The sequence below is a fragment of the Bufo gargarizans genome, chromosome 1 (genome assembly GCF_014858855.1).
Source record: "Bufo gargarizans isolate SCDJY-AF-19 chromosome 1, ASM1485885v1, whole genome shotgun sequence".
NCBI classification, from domain to species: domain Eukaryota; kingdom Metazoa; phylum Chordata; class Amphibia; order Anura; family Bufonidae; genus Bufo; species Bufo gargarizans.
Genome location: NC_058080.1, coordinates 575,379,289 through 575,400,354, shown reverse-complemented (window position 1 = coordinate 575,400,354; position 21,066 = coordinate 575,379,289). Strand labels below are relative to the sequence as shown.

The window sequence follows — 21,066 nt, the reverse complement described above, 5'->3', positions numbered from 1 at the left end:
TGAATCTGCTGGCAGATGCCCTTTAAGCCATATTCTTATCAAACTGATAAGAGTTTGGCTTTAAGAAACCTACTAGACCGCATGATTTTCAGGTCAATTATCAATCAATCAAGCATTCATAGGAATGCTTGTTCTTGATAACTGACCCCTATAATCGAGCATCCAATGAAATATACCTGATTATCATCAGCACATCTCCCTCTTGGGGCTCATGCACACGGCTGTAGACGTTTTTGCGGTCTGCAAATTGCAAAACACGGATACCGGCCATATGTGTTCCGCATTTTGTGGAACAGAATTTCCTGCGCTCCATAGAGGGCAAGAATAGGACATGTCCAATTTTTCCGGAATGGACATACGGATGCGGACAGCTCACGGGTGTGCTGTCCGCATGTTTTGCTGCCCCACTGAAGTGAATCGGTCCACATTCGACCTGCAAAAAATGCAGATCAGATGCGGACCAAAAATACATTTGTGTGCATGAGGCCTTAATTGATGAAGTGCTGCTGATAATCAACAGAGCTGAATTAAGGAAGCAGTCCTCCTACATTTAGTTTGCATCGGCTTGTGTAGTTAGGCCAATGCAAACGAGTGTCGATGGATGTGCTATTATATCAGGGGTGTAATACAGCCCTAATAAGAATTTGGTATTGATGTGTATTTGTTAAACGGCGTTGTTTATATTACGCATTTCATTTAACTACCCTTCTTACATACCTGATGATTGTGACGCTGAATAACTTCAAGAAATAATGTTGGCCTGTCTTGGACTGGTTTGGTAAAAATCTGTAGCAAGTAGCCTTTTTCATCATAATCCACCAAGATCTTCAGATCCTAACGTCAGGTAATTATCGTTAATAATGTATTATGTATGCTGTGTATTTCATTAATGGGGTTTTCCAGGAATTCAATATTGATGGCCTAGCCTCAAGAATTGTCATCAATATCAGATCAGTGGGGGGCCAATTCTCGGTACCCCCATCGATCATCTGTTTGATGAGGCCAGAGCACTCCGGTCAGTGCTGCAGGCTATTCACATTATACCAAGCACAGCGCCATACATCAGCTTTGCTTGGTATTGCAGCCAGGGCCGATTCACTTAAATGGGACTAAGCTGCAAATAGGCCATGTGACCAATGGAGATGACGTCACCGGCTTAGGAAGAGGTTTCAGCGCTCATCGGAGCACTGTGGTGTCTTCAAACAGCTGATTGGCGGGTGTGCCCGGAGTCAGACTCCCACCAATCAGATAATGATGATCTATCCTGAGGATAAGCCATCAATATTAAACTCCCAGAAAATCTCTTTAACCTCAAATGTCTACCAACCTCTAACTTGTCAAGGTTTTCTTTTACTTGTATTTTTGCTGTTTGCAAATTTTCCCTCAATGCCTGGTAATAAGTGGATGGAACAGACATAAATTCCATGCCCCTTTCTTTTAAGTTGGTTATCTGCAAGAAATATTTTTATGAAACATACAGGGTATTTTTTTTTTTTTAAACAAAACTGTATGTATGTGACAATAAGAGCATGTTCACATCACCGTTAGTTATTTCCATTGTTCTGCTCCATGAGAGGAGCAGAAGAAGGAAAATAACGGAAGTGCCAGATTCAGCACATAACAGACATGAACGGTGCAGAACAGACCCCAGTGACTATAATGGGGTCTGCTCGCTTTCCATTCGGGTGCCGGATTCCATTTTTGCATGCAGGACTTTTTTGCCTTTTTTTGGTGGAATCTGCAACGGAAGCCCCTGAGCGGAGCCTCCCACACAGAGGTGAAGAAGCCCTAAGATAGATGATACTTACCGCACTTATGATATCTGAAGTGTTTAGGGCAATGTGCTGAACTCCAGGGCCACCGTAATATTCAACATATTCCTGTAGTGGAAAAAACCATGATGATGGCATCGCACAATAGTTATTGTACATTTTTAGATACAGAATTTCATACTTGTTAGTACCCACCATAAGTGTTCATATTGATACAAATTAACTTTCTAACTTATCTGCATTAAAAATTCTGTTGTCTGTATGTAAAGAGTGGTGACTTGGATCAGCCCTTATATTGCCTCCCCTCATTTCAACGTACATTGTAAGCCACCTGCATAGGTCATTCTTTTGTTTTCAATATGTTCAGTATGTACTTTGTACCTCGATCTGAGATTTCCTCTTTCCAGTAGCTGGCTCATTTATGGGCATCTTAATGGTCTCCTCATAGTTCGAAACTACAATAGAACGGAGCGCACTGAACTCTGTGTGAAGTTGTTTGTCATCTACAGACCAAAAGCGGTGAAACAAGAGACTTTTCTGGTACCTGCAAAAATGTCAAGAAGTTGCTGGTTAACTGAAGGTTTTAATTTCCATAGGTAAAATGAAGGCATTCTTGTATTGTGAGATTTAAAGGGAACCTGTCACCGGGATTTTGGGTATAGAGCTGAGGACATGGGCTGCTAGATGGCCGCTAGCACATCCGCAATACCCAGTCCCCATAGCTCTGTGTGCTTTTATTGTGTAAAAAAAACGATTTGATACATATGGAAATTAACCTGAGATGAGTCAGAGCTTGAAAATATGACTCTTCTCTGGTCACACAAGTAAGATATGACTCTTTTATGTTAATTTGCATATGGATCAAATCTGTTTTTTTTACACAAAATTGCGTAATGGATCAAATCTGTTTTTTTTACACAAAATTGCGTGTGATCTAGCAACCCATGTCCTCAGCTCTATACCCCAAATCCCGGTGACAGGTTCCCTTTAACTTTAGGTTAGTGTTGCACTGCATTGGGTTTTGAAAATAATGAAAAAAATATATATACAAAAAATAAATAAATAAATCAGAGGGTGTAGAGACTCGGATATGATTAGTATGTTGAATTAAGCTAATAACTCTGTGCAGTAATATAGTAATATTGTGCAGTATTAGCGTACCCCTACACAACAGATTTTGTTGCAGAAATTTCTGTTACTGAGAATCTGTTCCATATATCTAAGTGTGTAACTAGGAACAGGGGTTTCCCTGTTGCTTCATGTTCACCTAGTTATTGGTTTTGCCTGGACAGTTGCTATGAAATTGCCTTACATCTGAATATGGGTTTGGTTATCTCCTAGCTTTGCCTGGTTGATTAGGGTGGAGCTGTTGGTTGTCCAGCCTTTATTTACTCTTGCCTTACTCCATTATGGTGGTCAGGTACAGTGCTTTTGGTCAGGTATAGTGCTTTGTAAGTGCCTTCCCATCCAGATAGTTTGTATTTTATTCAGTACTCTTGGATCTGTAGTTTCATGATTGTATCTTGTTCTAGCCTGGTGTGTTTGCTGTGTATTGTGGGACCTGTAGTTCCACAGTTTCTCTTGCTGTGTTTCAGATTTGTTTGTTACTGTACTGTTTATTGACTTGGCTAATTTGCTGACTTTAATTCAGATAGGGTCAGTTATGTATTGCTCTGTTTTTGTTCGAAGTCTTTCATCTGCCATCTACCATATTCCACTTGATCCTATGCTGGATCATTTCCTTCTTCCGTGACCCTCAGCATTTGGTTCCTGTCATCTACCGCTGAGTCTTGCTTTCTGCCAGTAGTGATATGCGCTTCATATACACTCATCAGCATTAAAATTTCAACACCAAGAAGGACAAACTGTAAAGTTATGCAAATCAGGTATGAAGCTGGTATCACTAAGATCTGCAAATGATCAAATTTTCAACAAAGATGTCAGCAAGCACTGTTTGACATTGCGTGTCCTGGTGTCTGGAAGAACAATGACAAACTGGAATGACAACAAGAAGTGCACAGAAGAGAACCTCTGCAGCATAGACAGATCATCTGATTAGAAGAATGGCGCATATTGAGCCATTCTGTACTGCAAGTGAAATTGGATGCCGCATCCCAAGCCTAGGGTGCCAAACAGTGTCTAAACAAACCATCAGAAGGTGTTTGCATGACATTGGGCTCTGTGGTAGACATCCAGTTACAGGTATTCCACTGACCTCACACCACAGCACTCAAAGGTTAACATGGTGCACAGTAAGACAGTAATGGAGGCTGGAATGGAGGTCTATCCGCTTCAGGGTTGAATCAAGCTTTTTTCTTGGAAGCAATGATAGCTGGAGATTAGTCTGGAGACCACGTGGACAACGGCATGTGGTCTCCACGTGGGCATTGCCATGATGAGGGCTTCACAAGGGAACGTTACACTGGTCCTACTCCTGGGGTTATGATGTGGGGTGGCATAATGTATGGTAGCTAGACCCCTCTAGTCTTAATTTCTGATACACTAACAGCTTGGCATTACATGGATTTTGTCATGGAACCAGTGCCCCAGGAGCCAGGCCACATGTTTGTACTTCTTAACGATGATTGTGAACAAGCCTTATCCCTGACAGGCTGTTTAAGGTCTGAGACCTCAGTCAAAGTTATGTGAGTGCTCAAATCTCCTTGGGTTCCCATACTTTTGCAAGGTACTCTGTTCCTTTTTTTACAAAGCAAAAATAATAAACTGATATTGCTTCATCTTTAGGTTTATGCCTTTTGAGATCATTACATCTTCAACTTGCTGAACTATTCATATTAATAGTAATTTTGACCAGGGGTGGCCAAACTTTTGCATGGACTGTATGGACACAGTCTACAAGGTCCTGACCAGTGGCGTAACTAGAAATGACTGGTCCCAGCGGAATTTTTTTTAACGGGCCCCAACCCCCTCAGGGACATCTTTACAACTCCCACTCCTGTGGCTATTCAAGATCACACTGTCTCAGACAAGGCCCGACAGCTGCTCCATCTGTATATACTGTATATCATGTCACTGTATATAATATCATTGTATAATACTGTTGAGGGGGCCCTGACAATAAAATCTTTTAGTTTTCCTCTTGGGTTGGGCCTTTTTGAGTTCGGGTTCCGTAACAGCTGCTTCCACTAAAGCTATGCCCCTGGCCCCTAAGCACTAACCAATCCACACCCAAAACACTGGCTCAGACATGATAGTGTAACAAATGAGCATCCAGCAACTTAATACATTATTAGCCAGAATAACAGAATTCTCAAATTGACTAAAGATCTGTAGATGTCAATAAAGATCTATAGATGAGAAACCAAATAAATATCCACAATATGGGGATGCCTTATAGCCCGTTGTGGGGAATTTCTACCCTGGGTCTTCCTGTGTGGTTATATCGTAGAGACTAGTTTCCCTTGAGCTGGGTCAGAGGCGTTTTTTGGAGATGTCTGAACCAGGCAACAACTAGTCGATGCCTGGCTGGATAGTTTATCCAGGAAAAGTGCTCGGACCTTTGTAACTTGGGAAGTGTTTTGGATTTCACCATGCCCCTTTGTGACCATATTGTGATAGGTTCTTTGATTGTCCATAATCTTGCAGTGCTTGTACCAAATATTAACAAAACATTTAAAAGTACCATTTTTTTCACTGTATAAGATGCACTTTTTCCCCCTAAAAGTGTGTGTGTGTGTGCATCTTATAAAACAAATACTAATGAGTGCTTCCCTAATGGGGTTTCTTATTTTTCTCCTTTAAGGATACTTTCACACTCGCCTTTTAGGCGGATCCGTCGTGGATGTGCAAAAACTGATCCGTTACAATAATACAACCGCATGCATTCGTCATGAAGGGACACGTTTGTATTATCTGTAAAATAGCCAAGACGGATCCGTCATGAACTCCTATTGAAAGTCAATGGGAAATGGATCAGTTTTCTATTGTGCCAGAGAAAACTGATCCGTTCTTATTGACTTACATTGTGTGCCAGGACGGATCTGTTTGGCTCAGTTTCGTCAAGCGGACAGCAAAATGCTGCAGGCAGCCTCCAGAGCTGAATGGAGACTAATCGGAGGCAAACTGATACATTCTGAGCAGATCCTTTTCCATTCAGAATGCATTAGGGCAAAACTGATCCGTTTGGGACCGCTTGTGAGGGCCCATGACTGATCTCACAAGCGGAAAAGCCAAAATGCGAGTGTGAAAGTAGCCTAAAACCTATGGGCATCCTATAGAGTGAAAAATATGGTATTAATAAAAGAGAATTTTTAGCGGAATAACTTTTCACAAGGCCGCTACTGTTTTGCTGTTCAGTAAAACATGGACACCAACCATGTGTGTTCTGCATTTTGTGGACCGCACATGGCCGGCACTATAATAGAAATGCCTTTTCTTGTCCATTGCTGCGGACAAGAATAGGACATGTTCCCTTTTTTTTGCGGGGCCGCGGAACGGAAGTGCGGATGCGGACAGCGCACTGTGTGCTTTCCACATCTTTTGCAGCCCCATTGAAACTGAATGGGTCCTCACCCGTTCCGCAAAATTGCGGAACAGATGCGGACCCATTTTGCAGATGTGTGAATGGACTCTTATATGAAGTCTGCATTCCTTTTTTATACACACACATATATGTGTGCCTACACACAGAGATATGCTATGCTATACAGTATTGTATCTGTTTAGCAGTATAATGGACTGGGATGTCCCCCTCAGGCTCAGATATTTTTAGTGCTTTTGTGATGGAGAAAGTCGTTTTCCATAAAGTGGGATCCAGTGCTTGATTGGCTGAAATTAGTACATTGTTGCCCAGATTTACTAATTGTAAATCGGCTGTCTAGACCTGCACGAAATTTCACACAGGGACTCATGCTGGATAATTAATCTGGTGCAGAAATAGACAATTTTCCTGACTCTATACAAACTATTGGTTGGCTTATTTTGAGACAGATTTTTACATCAGAATTGTGCCACAATTTTGGCACAAAAGGCGCATTCTATTGATCTGCCAAATGACATGAATTTGTGCCTCCTCAAACTGCTGATCTGCAGAAAACCCCTTAGAAATGTATAAGTCTTCTAAGACAGGAGCATGTGCAACCAATGAGCACATGATAAGCATTGTCAGATATATTTACCAGTCTACAATTGGAACCATTTCATTATCAGGTTGATTTCCCACGACATGGTCAATGAAATTAAGTTTGCAGCTTGGCCTATGATAGAAACAAAAGCAACAAGAGCAGCATTAACCTTATTAAGACTGAGGCCTTTCATTGTCTTAAAGAGAGTCTGTCAGCAGTTTCGCCCATGCTAAACTGCTGACAGCACTAGGTAGGCTTGGGGAGAGCAGAACAAACATTCTTTTAAAGAGCTTTTATTAAAATAATGGAGAGGACCCCTGTGCACATGTACAGCAGTCCCAACAATGTATTTCAGTGCAGCTTTCAGCATAGGGAACGGGGGGCAGTAGGAAAATAACAAATAGTGATCTGGACGCCATATCTGCAGTACTACTCATTTAATATTATCTTCTTCTCTTCCCCAGCGAAGTACAAAGAAGGTATACTGTACATTTGCTGCTTTGTATATAATCCACAAGTAATAAAAAAAATGTATCATTATTCAATGACTCTTACTAGAAGGGGGGTCACTTACAGCTTTGGGAGAAGAGGATCCTTAAATAATGGAGGTTGAAACCCTGGTAAGAAGATGCCATTGTAATCCAACTTCTCCACCAGTGTGTGCGTTGTATCTCCATACTAGATGCAGAGAGGTTAAACTTCATTTTGGGAAAGGTCACTGCTTCTCATGGATTTACAATTATTACTCAAGTAACACTTCATTGTATTTATTAAAAGTAACACTTGCGGTTGATGCAGTTCAAGCTTCTAATCTAAGATCTCCTACTCGTGAGGACATGACACGGGCAACACAGCATTGTTATTCCCTTTTAGGCTGGGTTTCCACATTCAGGTTTTTTTAAGCCAAAGCCAGAAGTGGATTCAACAAGAGGACAATACTTAGATTTTTCATATGTCCTCTGTTTATTATCTATTCGCAGCATTGGCTTCAAAAAATGCATAAAAATACTTGAATGTAGAAACCCAGCCTTATACATAAGATCCACCCCGAATGATTTAGCCAAACCAACAATGATACATAAAGTCAATAGGAAGGATTCCAATAAAATAAAAAACATAAAAGCAGATTCTTTGAAGTAGTTCTTTTTTTTTATTTTTTTTATCTTGGGCAATAATTATGTAGCAAGCTCAGCTGGTAGTGATCCAGGTAGGCAATGAGAAATTTACGTTTGTAATGTACCTACCTGGCTCTTTAAACAAAATATGAATATTTGTGAGGCTAGAATTGATGTATCTTAAACCTTGGGGACAACTTCAGGGTACTTTAAGATTGTACATTTAGGGTGATTTCAGAAACAAAAGGCTTTGTGATGCGGGCCGATGGTTGGGAAGGAAGCGTTCCTTCCAGACAGTCGGCTGCTTGGCCAGCGAAGGAGACTGCTGCATATACATGCATCAAATCTCCTTCACAGTATGAGGACGAGGGATCACTATTGTGATCCCTCCTCCTCATACAGAATCATTGTTTCTGAGGAGCAGATTGGTGTTTATACCACATGATCTGATGCGCGGAAACAATGATTGGTGGAGCCTGTGCAAACGACAAGATCACCTGTTAAACTAGAGTTTTGCGGGTACAAGTGTTCGCAGGAATGGTTGTTACTGATAATCTGGACGATTATTGGTTAGTCTAAGGGCTCTTTCACACCTGCGTTCTTGTCTTCCAGCATAGAGTTCCGTCGTCGGGGCTCTATGCCAGAAGAATCCTGATCAGGATTATCCCCATGCATTCTGAATGGAGTGAAATCCGTTCAGGATGCATCAGGATGTCTTCAGTTCTGGAACGGAACGTTTTTTGGCCGGAGAAAATACCGCAGCATGCTGCGCTTTTTGCTCCAGCCAAAAATCCTGAAGACTTGCTGCAAGGCCGGATCCAGAATTAATGCCCATTGAAAGGCATTAATCCGGATCCGGCCTTAAGCTAAACGTCGTTTCGGTGCATTGCCGGATCCGACGTTTAGCTTTTTTAGAGTGGTTACCATGGCTGCCGGGACGCTAAAGTCCTGGCAGCCATGGTAAAGTGTAGCAGGGAGCGGGGGAGCAGCATACTTACTGTCCGTGCGGCTCCCGGGGCGCTCCAAAGTGACGTCAGGGCGCCCCATGCACATGGATGACATGCTCGCATGGCACGTCATCCATGCGCATGGGGCGCTCTGACGTCATTCTGGAGCGCCCCGGGAGCCGCACGGACTGTAAGTATACTGCTCCCCCGCTGCCCACTACTACTATGGCAACCAGGACTTTAATAGCGTCCTGGCTGCCATAGTAACACTGAAAGCATTTTGAAGACGGATCCGTCTTCAAATGCTTTCAGTACACTTGCGTTTTTCCGGATCCGGCGTGTAATTCCGGCAAGTGGAGTACACGCCGGATCCGGACAACGCAAGTGTGAAAGAGGCCTAAATCGAGATTAAAGGCCCCTTTACACTGCTCAATGGAGCAGACAATTGTCAGGAAGAAAGAGTTCCTTCCTGACAATTGCCTGGTCGTCAGTGGAGGAGACTGCTGCGTTTACATGAAGCAATCTCCTCCACAGTATAGGGAGAAGCTATGGCTTATGCCACTGCTTGTCCTCATACAGAATTATTGTTTGCCAGCAGCAGAGTGCTGTTTAGACAGGACAATCTGCTGCCGGCTCTCATACACTGCCCGATGTTTGAGCCAATCGTTACTTACAAGCACTTGTACGAATCCTCGCCAGTGATAATCGAGTGATGTAAAGGTGCCACTGATTACGAAACGTAATAACAGGATCATTGGTGCAATCATCTAAATCATCAAGCGATGGCATTAGTGATCCCTCCTCCCCATACTGTGGAGATTGCCACATGTAATTGCAACAATCTCTTCCACAGACGAGCAGGCGATTGTCAGGAAGGAACACTTCCTTCCCGACAATCATCAGCCTCATCTGTTAGTGTAAAGGGGCCTTGAGATGTCCACACCAACGATCTTATAACCCGATGAATGAGCATGGTAACCCCAGCTGCCTGAAGGCAATGGGAATTGAAAAGGTTGGGCGTCCAATCCGTGGTGGAGACTGGGATCGTGTGTTACTCCAGCGAGAATCCTGCTGGATTTACACACTACGCACGGTCTCACCCACGGGCCTGAATGAGCAGCTTAACTACAGCTGTTTCATATATGCAGCCCGTGCCTATGTGTATGCTTTATAATCCTGTATACATCATCTTCAGTTTTCTAATATATGTATGTATATTTATCTATTTCTCTGCCTTTTGTCCTCTTCCTTTTCCTTTCTCTTGTCCCCCCTCCTTTTGGTTGTTGTTCTATTCTACCGTCCCTTCTCCTTCTCACATGTGTCCGTGTACTGTCAACACACTCATGATTCTATTATTATTTTTGTTGCCACTAATGCCATATACCTTGCTAAAGTGCAGCTGCATATCAGGAGCGGCTCTATCCGACATTGTCAGAGAATAGCGTCCCGATTGCCTGGCAACTGTCGCGTGATCTCGCGCGAACAAACGAGATTGGACGCGGTGACGTCATCTCAATCACAAGCGTCCGCCTAGTGACCTCCCCCTTTCTTTATGCGATCCGTCTTTTCGCGCATTCGCACCGCATCTTCTGGGTCAGGTAGGAGTGTCCTAGCCAAGCCTCGCTCTGAGGCTGGCTTCTTCTTCAAAAGGTGGCGGTTTTCTGCACTACCTCAGGCTACATCAGCCCATGCGCCAAGAGTTTGTTAGTAGGAGAGGGGCTTAGCATCAGTTTTCCCCCTTTCATCCTGCAGTTAGTCTGGCCACCCGTATCCACATCAGGATCGTGGTCACACTTTGCCTCTGTGCAGAGCACACATCAGATATTATTGTCAGTGTACCCTGCACAGTTTTAGCCCAAGCTCGCGTGTCCCGTGTCTAAAATATAAGGGTCAAATTACTACTAGTGATGATCGAGCATGCTCGGCCAAACACCAGTACGGCTCGAGCATCTCGATGCTCGTCACATGGCGGTATTTCAGTCTCTGCCCCGCACCTTTCTTGGCTGCTATGCAGCCAATAAACGTGCAGGTAAGTACTGCCCTCACTCTAATGCCGTAGCTATGTTGGCTGCTGGCATTATGGTGATTGGCTGGCCGGAACGCGTCATCGGGTGCTATATAGCACCCGATGACGCATGTTTGGCTCATTCTTAGTCAGGGAGAGCTGTGCTGAGGAAGGGACAGACAGTGTAGGGAGTGATTTAAGAATATTTTTACCACCAAAATTTTTTAGAGACCCAAAAGTTATTTTAAGGACTATTGTGTGTGGCACCAATCTATATTTTTAGCGCAACCTACGCTAAATTGCTAAAACTTTACTGACCCAAAAGTCCTTCTAAAGACTATTGTGTGTGGCAGCAATATCTATTTTCAGCGCATACTGAGCTAAATAGCGTACAATAGTTAGGAGGCTGCACATCTCCAGTGTAAAGTGTGCGCATCCAAAAAATATCTGTGACATCCAGTGTACTTTTTCCATAGACTGTGTCCGCTGCGGACAGTGACATTAGCTGCGCCAAATCTCCTGTGTAAAGTGTGTGCATCCATAAATATCTGTGACATACAGTGTACTTTGTCAATAGACTGTGTCCGCTTCTGACAGTGACATTACCAGGGCCACATCTGCAGTGTAACGTGTGCGCTTCAAAAATATATCACATACAGTGTACTTTTTTGCGTAGACGCTGCGGACAGTGACATTACCGGTGGTACCTCTCTTGTATAATGTTTCCTCATCCCAAATACCTGTGAAATTCCCTGTAATTTTTCATTAGCCGCTGATGACAGCATTGACATTACCTGTGGGAAATCTCCCGTGTGACGTTTCTACATCCCAAATACCTTTTTAAATTTGTTTGCGCACACACTTCCAAATCCTACGCTACTGTACGTGTGACAGACTTTCAATCATATATAACATTTAATATGAACAAGGCGAGCAGTAAGGAATATGGCAGTGGCCGTGATGCTGATGGTGCACGCAGAGGCCGTGGCCGCGCGGTGAAACTGTGCCTGCTGCCAGAGCACAAGAAAAACAATCCTCCACGATACCTAGCTTCATGTCCCAGTTTGCAGGGTGGCGCAGGACACCACTCTTGAAGTCAGACCAGTGCAACCAGGTGGTCGGTTGGATTGCAGCAGATAATGCTTCCAGTTGGTTAAGCACCAACCTGTCTTCCACCAAGTCCAGTCTCAGTAGCCAAGAGTCTGCTCAACCCAATCCTCACCCTGATCCTCCTTCCTCCCACCATGGAGAGTCTGGGATAACAAGTGATCCCACACTCGGATATTCCGAGGAGCTCTTTTCAGCACCATTCATTGATTTGGCCCTCTCGCCAAGTACGCTTGAAGATGGACAGATCTTGTGCCCTGATTCCCAAACTCTTAAGCATCCACAATCACAAGAAGATGACAGTGGGGAACGGCAATTACTGTTTAATGAGGTGGATAACGAGACACAGTTGCCACAGTTGATGAAGAGGATGAGACAGTTATAAATCACTGAGGTAGTGGTTAGGTCAACAAGTCAGGAGGATGAGCAGAGTGAGGAAGTAGAAGAGGAGGTGATTGACAATGAAGCCACTAACCCAACCTGGGAAGGTGGAAAGCCTATTGAGGACAGCAGTACAGAGAGGGAAGGGTTCTGCTGCACCACAACAGGCTGGAAGAGGAAGTGGGGTGGCAAAAGGAAGAAGGCAGGCCACACCAAACAGGCCTGCAACTGTTCCACGGAGCACCATCTTGTGTAAATCTCCCTTGCCAAGGGGTAGGTGTTCCACAGTATGGCGCTTTTTTGAGGAAAGTGTGGACGACAAAAGAATAGTAGTTTGAAACCTGTGCCATACCAATATGAACCTGTGCCATACCAATATGAGCCATTACAGCTTTCATTGCATCCCTGGATCCGATGAAAGCTGTAATGGCACCAGACAGGGTTAAAAGCAGAGTGTGCTTGGCGTGCATGCTGTACCTGCGCTCCCTGGACTTTGTGTGGCTGTCATGGCCCATAACAGATAGGAACTAGTGTTAGGGACCACTCATGAAGGCGACCTTGACGTGGTGAGTGGCTTATTACGCTTTGGCCAAAATGTACACCAATGCCTTACTCAACATCCAGCATAGAGGCAGGGCAGAGTGCTGGTTTGCAGAGTGCGATTGCATTTGTGTTTTTGCGTTTGTATCTGTATTTCGCCATAGCAATGTGCACCTGCATACAGGGTTGTGCGGGCTGAACCCCCCACATATCAATAAAGAGCAATGAATATATATATATACCGTCTGAATGATTGCAAATTTCACTCTTCCATGTTTATCTTCTTCAGTCCAGGGCTCCTTTACTATTACCGCCCCCCTTTCTTTGGCTTTCTGTTAGAAGGATATTGCAAAGTATTAAACAAATGACTATACTTCAAAAGTGTTCAAGTGGTTGATCCAATGCTTTTTGTTGTGTAAATCCTTAGAGTAGTTTTATCTATTACAGCTCTTCTTACACAGAACATATAAATGTAGTAAATGCCATTTATAGTCACCTTAACAAGAAAGTCGCAGTCTTCAACTTCAAACGCTACATCTTTCACACCATCACCATGCTTCTGTAAATGGGCTCCAAATTCTGGACAAGAAAATATTAGCATAAATGTCTCTCTCTGTACGTATATACCGATATGTATGTTTCCACATCTCACATGTTACAGAAACAGCACAGTTCACCATGCTACACTATTTCCGTAACTCCCAATAACTTCTAGGGGAGCTATGGAACAGTGTTTCTGTACCCCTATGATCTCTGGCCACCATATCTAGGTGGGGCGAGATAAACATACCACTGTGGAATTTGAGTATATCCCATGGCATCCACAGATCTAAAAGCAACTATAAAAATCTACAAACCGGATTCCCAAAAAGTTGGGACACTAAACAAATTGTGAATAAAAACTGAATGCAATGATGTAGAGATGGCAAATGTCAATATTTTATTTGTAATAGAACGTAGATGACAGATCAAATGTTTAATCCGAGTAAATGTATCATTTTAAAGGAAAAATACGTTGATTCTAATTTTCACAGTGTCAACAAATCCCCAAAAAGTTGGGACAAGTAGCAATAAGAGGCTGGAAAAAGTAAATTTGAGCATAACGAAGAGCTGGAAGACTAATTAGGTCAATTGGCAACATGATTGGGTATAAAAAGAGCTTTTCAGAGTGGCAGTGTCTCTCAGAAGCCAAGATGGGTAGAGGATCACCAATTCCCACAATGTTGCGCAGAAAGATAGTGGAGCAATATCAGAAAGGTGTTACCCAGCGAAAAATTGCAAAAGACTTTGCATCTATCATCATCAACAATGCATAACATCATCCAAAGATTCAGAGAATCTGGAACAATCTCTGTGCGTAAGGGTCAAGGCCGTAAAACCATACTGGATGCCCGTGATCTCCGGGCCCTTAAACGACACTGCACCACAAACAGGAATGCTACTGTAAAGGAAATCACAGAATGGGCTCAGGAATACTTCCAGAAACCATTGTCAGTGAACACAATCCACCGTGCCATCCGCCGTTGCCAGCTGAAACTCTACAGTGCAAAGAAGAAGCCATTTCTAAGCAAGATCCACAAGCTCAGGCGTTTTCACTGGGCCAGGGATAATTTAAAATGGAGTGTGGCAAAATGGAAGACTGTTCTGTGGTCAGACAAGTCACTATTCAAAGTTCTTTTTGGAAATCTGGGACGCCATGTCATCCGGACCAAAGAGGACAAGGACAACCCAAGTTGTTATCAACGCTCAGTTCAGAAGCCTGCATCTCTGATGGTATGGAGTTGCATGAGTGCGTGTGGCATGGGCAGCTTGCATGTCTGGAAAGGCACCATCAATGCAGAAAAATATATTCAGGTTCTAGAACAACATATGCTCCCATCCAGACGTCATCTCTTTCAGGGAAGACCCTGCATTTTTCAACAAGATAATGCCAGACCACATTCTGCATCAATCACAACATCATGGCTGCGTAGGAGAAGGATCCGGGTACTGAAATGGCCAGTCTGCAGTCCAGATCTTTCACCTATAGAGAACATTTGGCGCATCATAAAGAGGAAGGTGCAACAAAGAAGGCCCAAGACGATTGAACAGTTAGAGGCCTGTATTAGACAAGAATGGGAGAGCATTCCTATTTCTAAACTTGAGAAACTGGTCTCCTCGGTCCCCAGACGTCTGTTGAGTGTTGTAAGAAGAAGGGGAGATGCCACACAGTGGTGAAAATGGCCTTGTCCCAACTTTTTGGGGATTTGTTGACACCATGAAATTCTGATTCAAAATATTTTTCCCTTAAAATGGTACATTTTCTCAGTTTAAACTTTTGTTCCGTGATTTATGTTCTATTCTGAATAAAATATTAGAAGTTGGCACCTCCACATCATTGCATTCAGTTTTTATTCACGATTTATATAGTGTCCCAACTATTTTGGAATCTGGTTTGTATGTTTAGAGCTACGCTACATTCACACAACCATGTGACCGATTTTATTTAATTTTTTTATCACACACCCGTCTATTGTTTTACTCTGCTTTTTTTTTTTCACGGGGTGGGAATAATGGATGTGAAAAAATATGACAGGTCCTATTTTGTTCGTTTTCATGGCCCTACAGCCCCTACAAATGAAGGGGCAGTTTTTAATGGCTGTTTTCAAAAAGCCATCAGTGAAAAAATGACCATATCAAATGGATCTTAGGGTGCCTGCACACAGTGTGGATTATGTGTGTTTTTCTGTGCGGATTTCATGCCGAAAAACAGCAGAATAATACAGTACCAGAAAGTGAATGAGATTAGACAATTCTCATGTACACTTTGCTTTATTCTTAGGTGCGGAAATTTACTTGCCGTATTGATTTTGAAATCTGCAACATGTCATTTGTTAAGTTTTTTGGGTGCAGATTTCACCCTATTCAATGGAAGAAGGAGATCTGTGGCAAACTGCATCAAATCTGCACCAAAAACTACACAGAAAATGTGCCAAACCCACAATAAATAGTGTGGTTTTATTATGAATATGTGTCAATAAAAAATACCTTTATTTCCTGGAGTAAGTGGAGACACAAAGATGAATATTATCTGCATGGAAAGATTAAATATGCTTTATGATTGTCCTATGAACATGCTTAAAATCTGGTTCTTATAAGCTTTCCTCAAACTACATACCTTGTCTTGTTTCACAACGTGAGTAACTAGCTCCCGGCTACCAGTCTCCAGGCCCTTGTATGCCAATTCCTCAAATCCTAATTTGTTGCAGTAAAAAGAGGCAGCCTGAAGTGAGAGGGACAAAGTGAACACATTTTCTGCTAGAAGAAAATATACAAAAAATGACACAGACAGAAACGGTGAAGAGAGATGGACCTAGGCCTGTTGACATTCATCGGATCCTTACCGACCTATAGGCCTACTGTATTACATTTATAAATTATAATGGACAATTTACTACAGATGTCTGGCGGCTCGTTCACCTCTCATCCAGTTTGAAAATTTTAACAAAGCAGATGGGAGCCCCATTTTCAGATCATTAGATGTCCCAATGGTGAATTATTTCTACCATTCAACTTTTATTATTTTATATATATTTTGATACAGTCAATAAATTTCAAATAGCACACAAATTCACCAGTTTTCTATGTTATGTTCTGGAATTGACTGTGCAGTTATTTACTGTAAGCCAAGCCGCATGGTGTGCCCAATATGATCAAGTCATGGACTAACATTCAGATTCACACCTTGCCTTGCAGGAATTGGTCTATGAGAAAATAGTCCACATATCCTTCTTGCATGTACTATCTACATTTTCAAACTGCACCTAGAAATATGTATGTGTCAACCGAGTAGTTTGTGGATGTCTTTCCGCGATTACGGCATTTCATGTGTCTTATGTGCCTTATTTTACTGTAATGGTCTCTTCCATGTTTGTTACTTATTGAAAATTCTTCAGAAATAAAGAATTTACAAAAAAAAAAAAAGCACACAAATATGTTATGAATATGAAATTATGCAGCTCAGGATACTAAAGACATTTGATTATACAATTGGTAGAAACACTAACATTTGGTAGTGCCCCCCATCCTTGCCCCAGGGCCCATGTTCAGCATATACATAGACATAATAAACATATATAACTTATAATTCTATATATTGATTTCAATACTAAATTGTACATATATTTTGACATTTTTTACATAAAATTTTAAATAAATAATAAAGGTGCCGTAGACAGGGTGACTGTCAGCTGAGCTATTGATCCTGCTAAAGTGGTTCTCCAGGACTAGAAAAAGATGACCGCTTACTTCCAAAAATAGCACCACACCTGTTCACAGGTTGTGTGTAGTATTACAACTCAGCCCGATTCACTTCAATGGAGCTGAGCTGCAATACCAGAAACCACCCATGGTCAGGTGTGGGGCTGTTTTTGTAATAAGGCAGACATCTGTTTCTAATCTTGGACAAGCTCTTTAAATTCTTCTGCCTTTCTTATTTTAAAAGTACATTGTACAGGTGGCCAACAGACACATTTGGCACCTCTTATAACCAGGGAAAAATAACAGGCTGATCCTGGAAAAATGTAACCAATCCAAATAATGTTTCAACTGATTTGTCCTATGGTCTGCCAGAATTCTTAGAAATTAGATTGTTTCCTGAGTCAATGCTTTGCTGGAGCTACTGAGAAATCTGTGTTGCCTATGGGCTGTTTAGAGAGCAGGACATCTGTTACATATTGTTACAATCGCATCTTCTCATCTTTCTAGAAAACTGTCTAGTAAATTTCTAAGATATGGAGAATCATTGGTTATCGCCGTTTTCTATGTCACCGTGTCCTTGAGAGACCTTTGGGACACATCTCAGAGACTTCCACTGAAGGATCAGAGTGCATTCCTACTAGAAGCACCAGATGTACACATCATAAGTGGAAACAGATTCTGGTGGGACCTCAGACCCTCCCCTTCACTAACCAATCATACTCTGCAGCTACAACTGGGTAACATGCCAGGGAGAATAATTTTTTCTTCACTTTAACTCATTTTATGCCACCTACCTGCTTTGCATTGCTCACCCATAGCGTAATGGAATGAAATCTGAGAAAACGTCCTTGTTCATGCTGAATTGAAAAACAAAACAAAAAAACATTTCATGTTTGCACTTTCAAAAATAACACTGATAAATCAGAAAATTATAGTTTTTATTTTTTAGCAAACCTAAAACCTCCAAACTGTTATATGCAGGTGATAAGTAAGTATTAGAATAATTATGAGATACCACTAATGAATGTAGCTCTAATAGATAGTGGTTCCAATAGTTGTGTAATTTTCTTATTCCGTTTCTATAGTGTTTTTCCCGATAGCTCATTGACACAATGTGGCAGATTTGGCGCACAACTTTCTGCTGCTGTAAGGGTATGTTCACATGGAGCATTTTCTATTCTGTAAAAAACCTGATGCAGAATCCGTATCCGTTTTTTTTCCGGATGCATTTTTAGCACAGTTTTTTATGTAGTTTTGGCGTGGATTTTCCTTTCTGCGCATTTTCAATGGGAATCTTGAACACAGAATCCTCATCAACAACTGTATGGTTTTGAAAAATGCAGTCAAAATTAGCATGCAGATTTCAATGAGGAAGATCTGCATGCATTTTTGGCATGGATTTTTTGTGCAGAATCTGCGACAAAAATCCATTATGTGAACATACACATATGGCACATTTTGTTGCAAAAAGTTCCTGTGACTGATAAAAAAAAAATCCATTCGTCTGAATGGGGTTGTTTGGCGCCAACCCCGCCAAGCACATGGATTTCTGCAAGTCTCATTCAGGGGACTGGAGTTGATTTTCAATCACACAAACTTTCCATGACAAAATCTGTGTGCGTGAAGGTTCGCTACATGGAGTTGGCAGAAATTTTTGCACATGCTGCAGAAACAACCCCATTCAGATGCAGGAGATGGATTTTTCACAGAAATTTCAGCAACTAATCTTCCATGCGTGAAGGTGAATGGGATGCCCAACCTGCGGCCCTCCAGCTGTTGTATAACTACAACTCACAGGATGCCCGGACTACAGCTATCAGCCTACAGCAGGACATGGTGGGAGTTGTAGTTTTACAACAGCTGGAGGGCCGCAGGATGAGCATCCCTGCTCTAAAAGACTACAGCCAAATGTGATTGAAATGCTGCAGATTTACATAGAATAAAAAAAATTTACACTGAAATGCTGTTTGTATGCAGACTCCACTCTGCATGGCAAAGGCTAAAATCTGCAATGAAAATCTTCACGCAAGTCATTTTCTGCAGCCATTTTTTTCCCTATAGAGAATGTGATCTAAAAATGCCAAGATTTATAGCATGCTTTGTTTTAAAAAAAAGAAGCCAGAAAAACAAACCTAATTAACAAAAACACCTGGAGCAAAAAAAACACTTGTGTGTCCTGTGTTTCATATTTCCCATAGACCTTCAACTAACATCTGGAGTTAGAGGTTTCACAGCCAAAAAACACAGCAAAAAGTGCAGGTGCCAAAAAAGCTGCAAAATGCATGAACAGAAATTTACCAGCAAAAACTTGCGCGAATGCTCCCTAAAAAAGGTAGTGTGAATATGCTCCTATTCATTTAGCTGTGTCCCTGTAGATAAAATTAGTGAATTGTGCATTTTCCCCTAGTTATGCAGCAGTATTATACGCTCAAACATCATGATGTATTTTTTATACTATGTGTTTTATATTAAACTCACATATAGTATCTATATAAGTAACAGATTCAAGGATAATAACATCACTTTTACATAGAATAAGTCCTCCACGTCAACATATCAGTATTAATATAAATACCTTTTCTCCTCTGTCAGTATATGATGTCTAGAAAAGAGACCAACACAAAAATCAGTTTTGTAGGAAATGTATCCATAGTTATTCAGTATATATACAAATACTAAAAACTTACCATGGTTGATAGATAGTGAGAAGTAGTGATGTGCCAGGACTGATGCTGCAGACACCTCATATAGGTCTTGGGAGCTAGGACATCCCATGTGTGCTCCTCCTCACCCTTTGTAATATGAGGCACCATAATCCTTGCAGATGATGTGGCTATTGCATAATGTCTGTTAACTTTGAAATGGCCAACAAATAAGATCATATGGAAAATATATATACACACATTGACAGAAAACAAAATAATGTACCAAGAAGGAGTTGTTGGAACTGAATGAAGCTTTTTATGTGTGAATGTAATGATCATATATGTAAGTGATTACGATATTAGAGAGGAAGGATATGTTTATTGAGGAAAACTGAATAGAAAGGAGCCCCTAGTAACCTGTTGGGCCTCCTCTAGCCTGGATAGATATGGTTGGTCATGGAGGCATACAGGTTTTGTATAGTACCCTGTGGCACATTTGCCCACATATGTTGCAGCTGGGCCTTTAGATCCTGTAAACTGGCATTCCAGCTGGTCCCAAATCTGTCAACTGGGCAGGCCAGGGAAGAGTTACAATCTGTCAGAGACACTCCTGGGACCTCTTGGTGTAGATGAGCATTATCCTGCTGAAAAATGCCAGTTGGAAGCAACACATGTGGCCACAGGATGTCCTGCACATATCACTGAGCTGTTAGGGTCCCTCGTGTCACTACTAGGGATGACTGACTGTCATATGTGATGGCTCCCCTAACACAGGCGTAGCCCCCTTCCCCGCCCATGCCACACCCACTTTTTTAGACCTGGCGTAAGCGGGGAAAAGTTGCAGATTGCGGTGCAAAGGACCAGTCCTTGGCAGTGCATACTCTATAGCAGGGATGGCCAACCTGTGGCTTTCCAGATGTTGTAAAACTGCAACTACCAGCATGCCCAGACTGCCTACAGCTATCAGCCTACAGCAGGGCATGGTGGGAATTGTAGTTTTACAACACCTGGAGAGCCGCAGGGTGGCCATTCCTGCTCTATAGTAAACGTATACCACACTGAAAAGAGTAAATACACATCCCATGGGTTTAAAAATTTGTAGTCTTTATTCAAAATAATCACAACTTAAACATAATCTGAATAATAATATTACACATGATAACGAATAAGCATGTAGTGAATATGTCCAATTTATAACAACAATGTATACCGCTCTAAAGGTGAAAAGTCT

At 42.0% G+C, this 21,066-nt stretch overlaps 1 protein-coding gene across 1 annotated transcript in view; it reads right to left on the bottom strand.

The window, feature by feature from the left end:
• The window catches only part of HPD (4-hydroxyphenylpyruvate dioxygenase), a 66,707-nt gene that overhangs the window by 1,548 nt on the left and 44,093 nt on the right, over window positions 1–21,066 (bottom strand). Inside the window, exons 3-15 of the mRNA XM_044290510.1 lie at window positions 19,878–20,044; window positions 19,766–19,792; window positions 17,985–18,047; window positions 16,109–16,213; window positions 15,979–16,021; window positions 13,448–13,530; window positions 13,194–13,283; window positions 7,431–7,534; window positions 6,911–6,988; window positions 2,154–2,316; window positions 1,809–1,880; window positions 1,328–1,450; window positions 718–834 (exon numbers count right to left, since the gene is read on the bottom strand). Coding sequence (XP_044146445.1) covers window positions 718–834; window positions 1,328–1,450; window positions 1,809–1,880; window positions 2,154–2,316; window positions 6,911–6,988; window positions 7,431–7,534; window positions 13,194–13,283; window positions 13,448–13,530; window positions 15,979–16,021; window positions 16,109–16,213; window positions 17,985–18,047; window positions 19,766–19,792; window positions 19,878–20,003 — 1,194 coding nt within the window. The 5' untranslated portion in view covers window positions 20,004–20,044. The remainder of the gene's footprint in view (window positions 1–717; window positions 835–1,327; window positions 1,451–1,808; window positions 1,881–2,153; window positions 2,317–6,910; window positions 6,989–7,430; window positions 7,535–13,193; window positions 13,284–13,447; window positions 13,531–15,978; window positions 16,022–16,108; window positions 16,214–17,984; window positions 18,048–19,765; window positions 19,793–19,877; window positions 20,045–21,066) is intronic.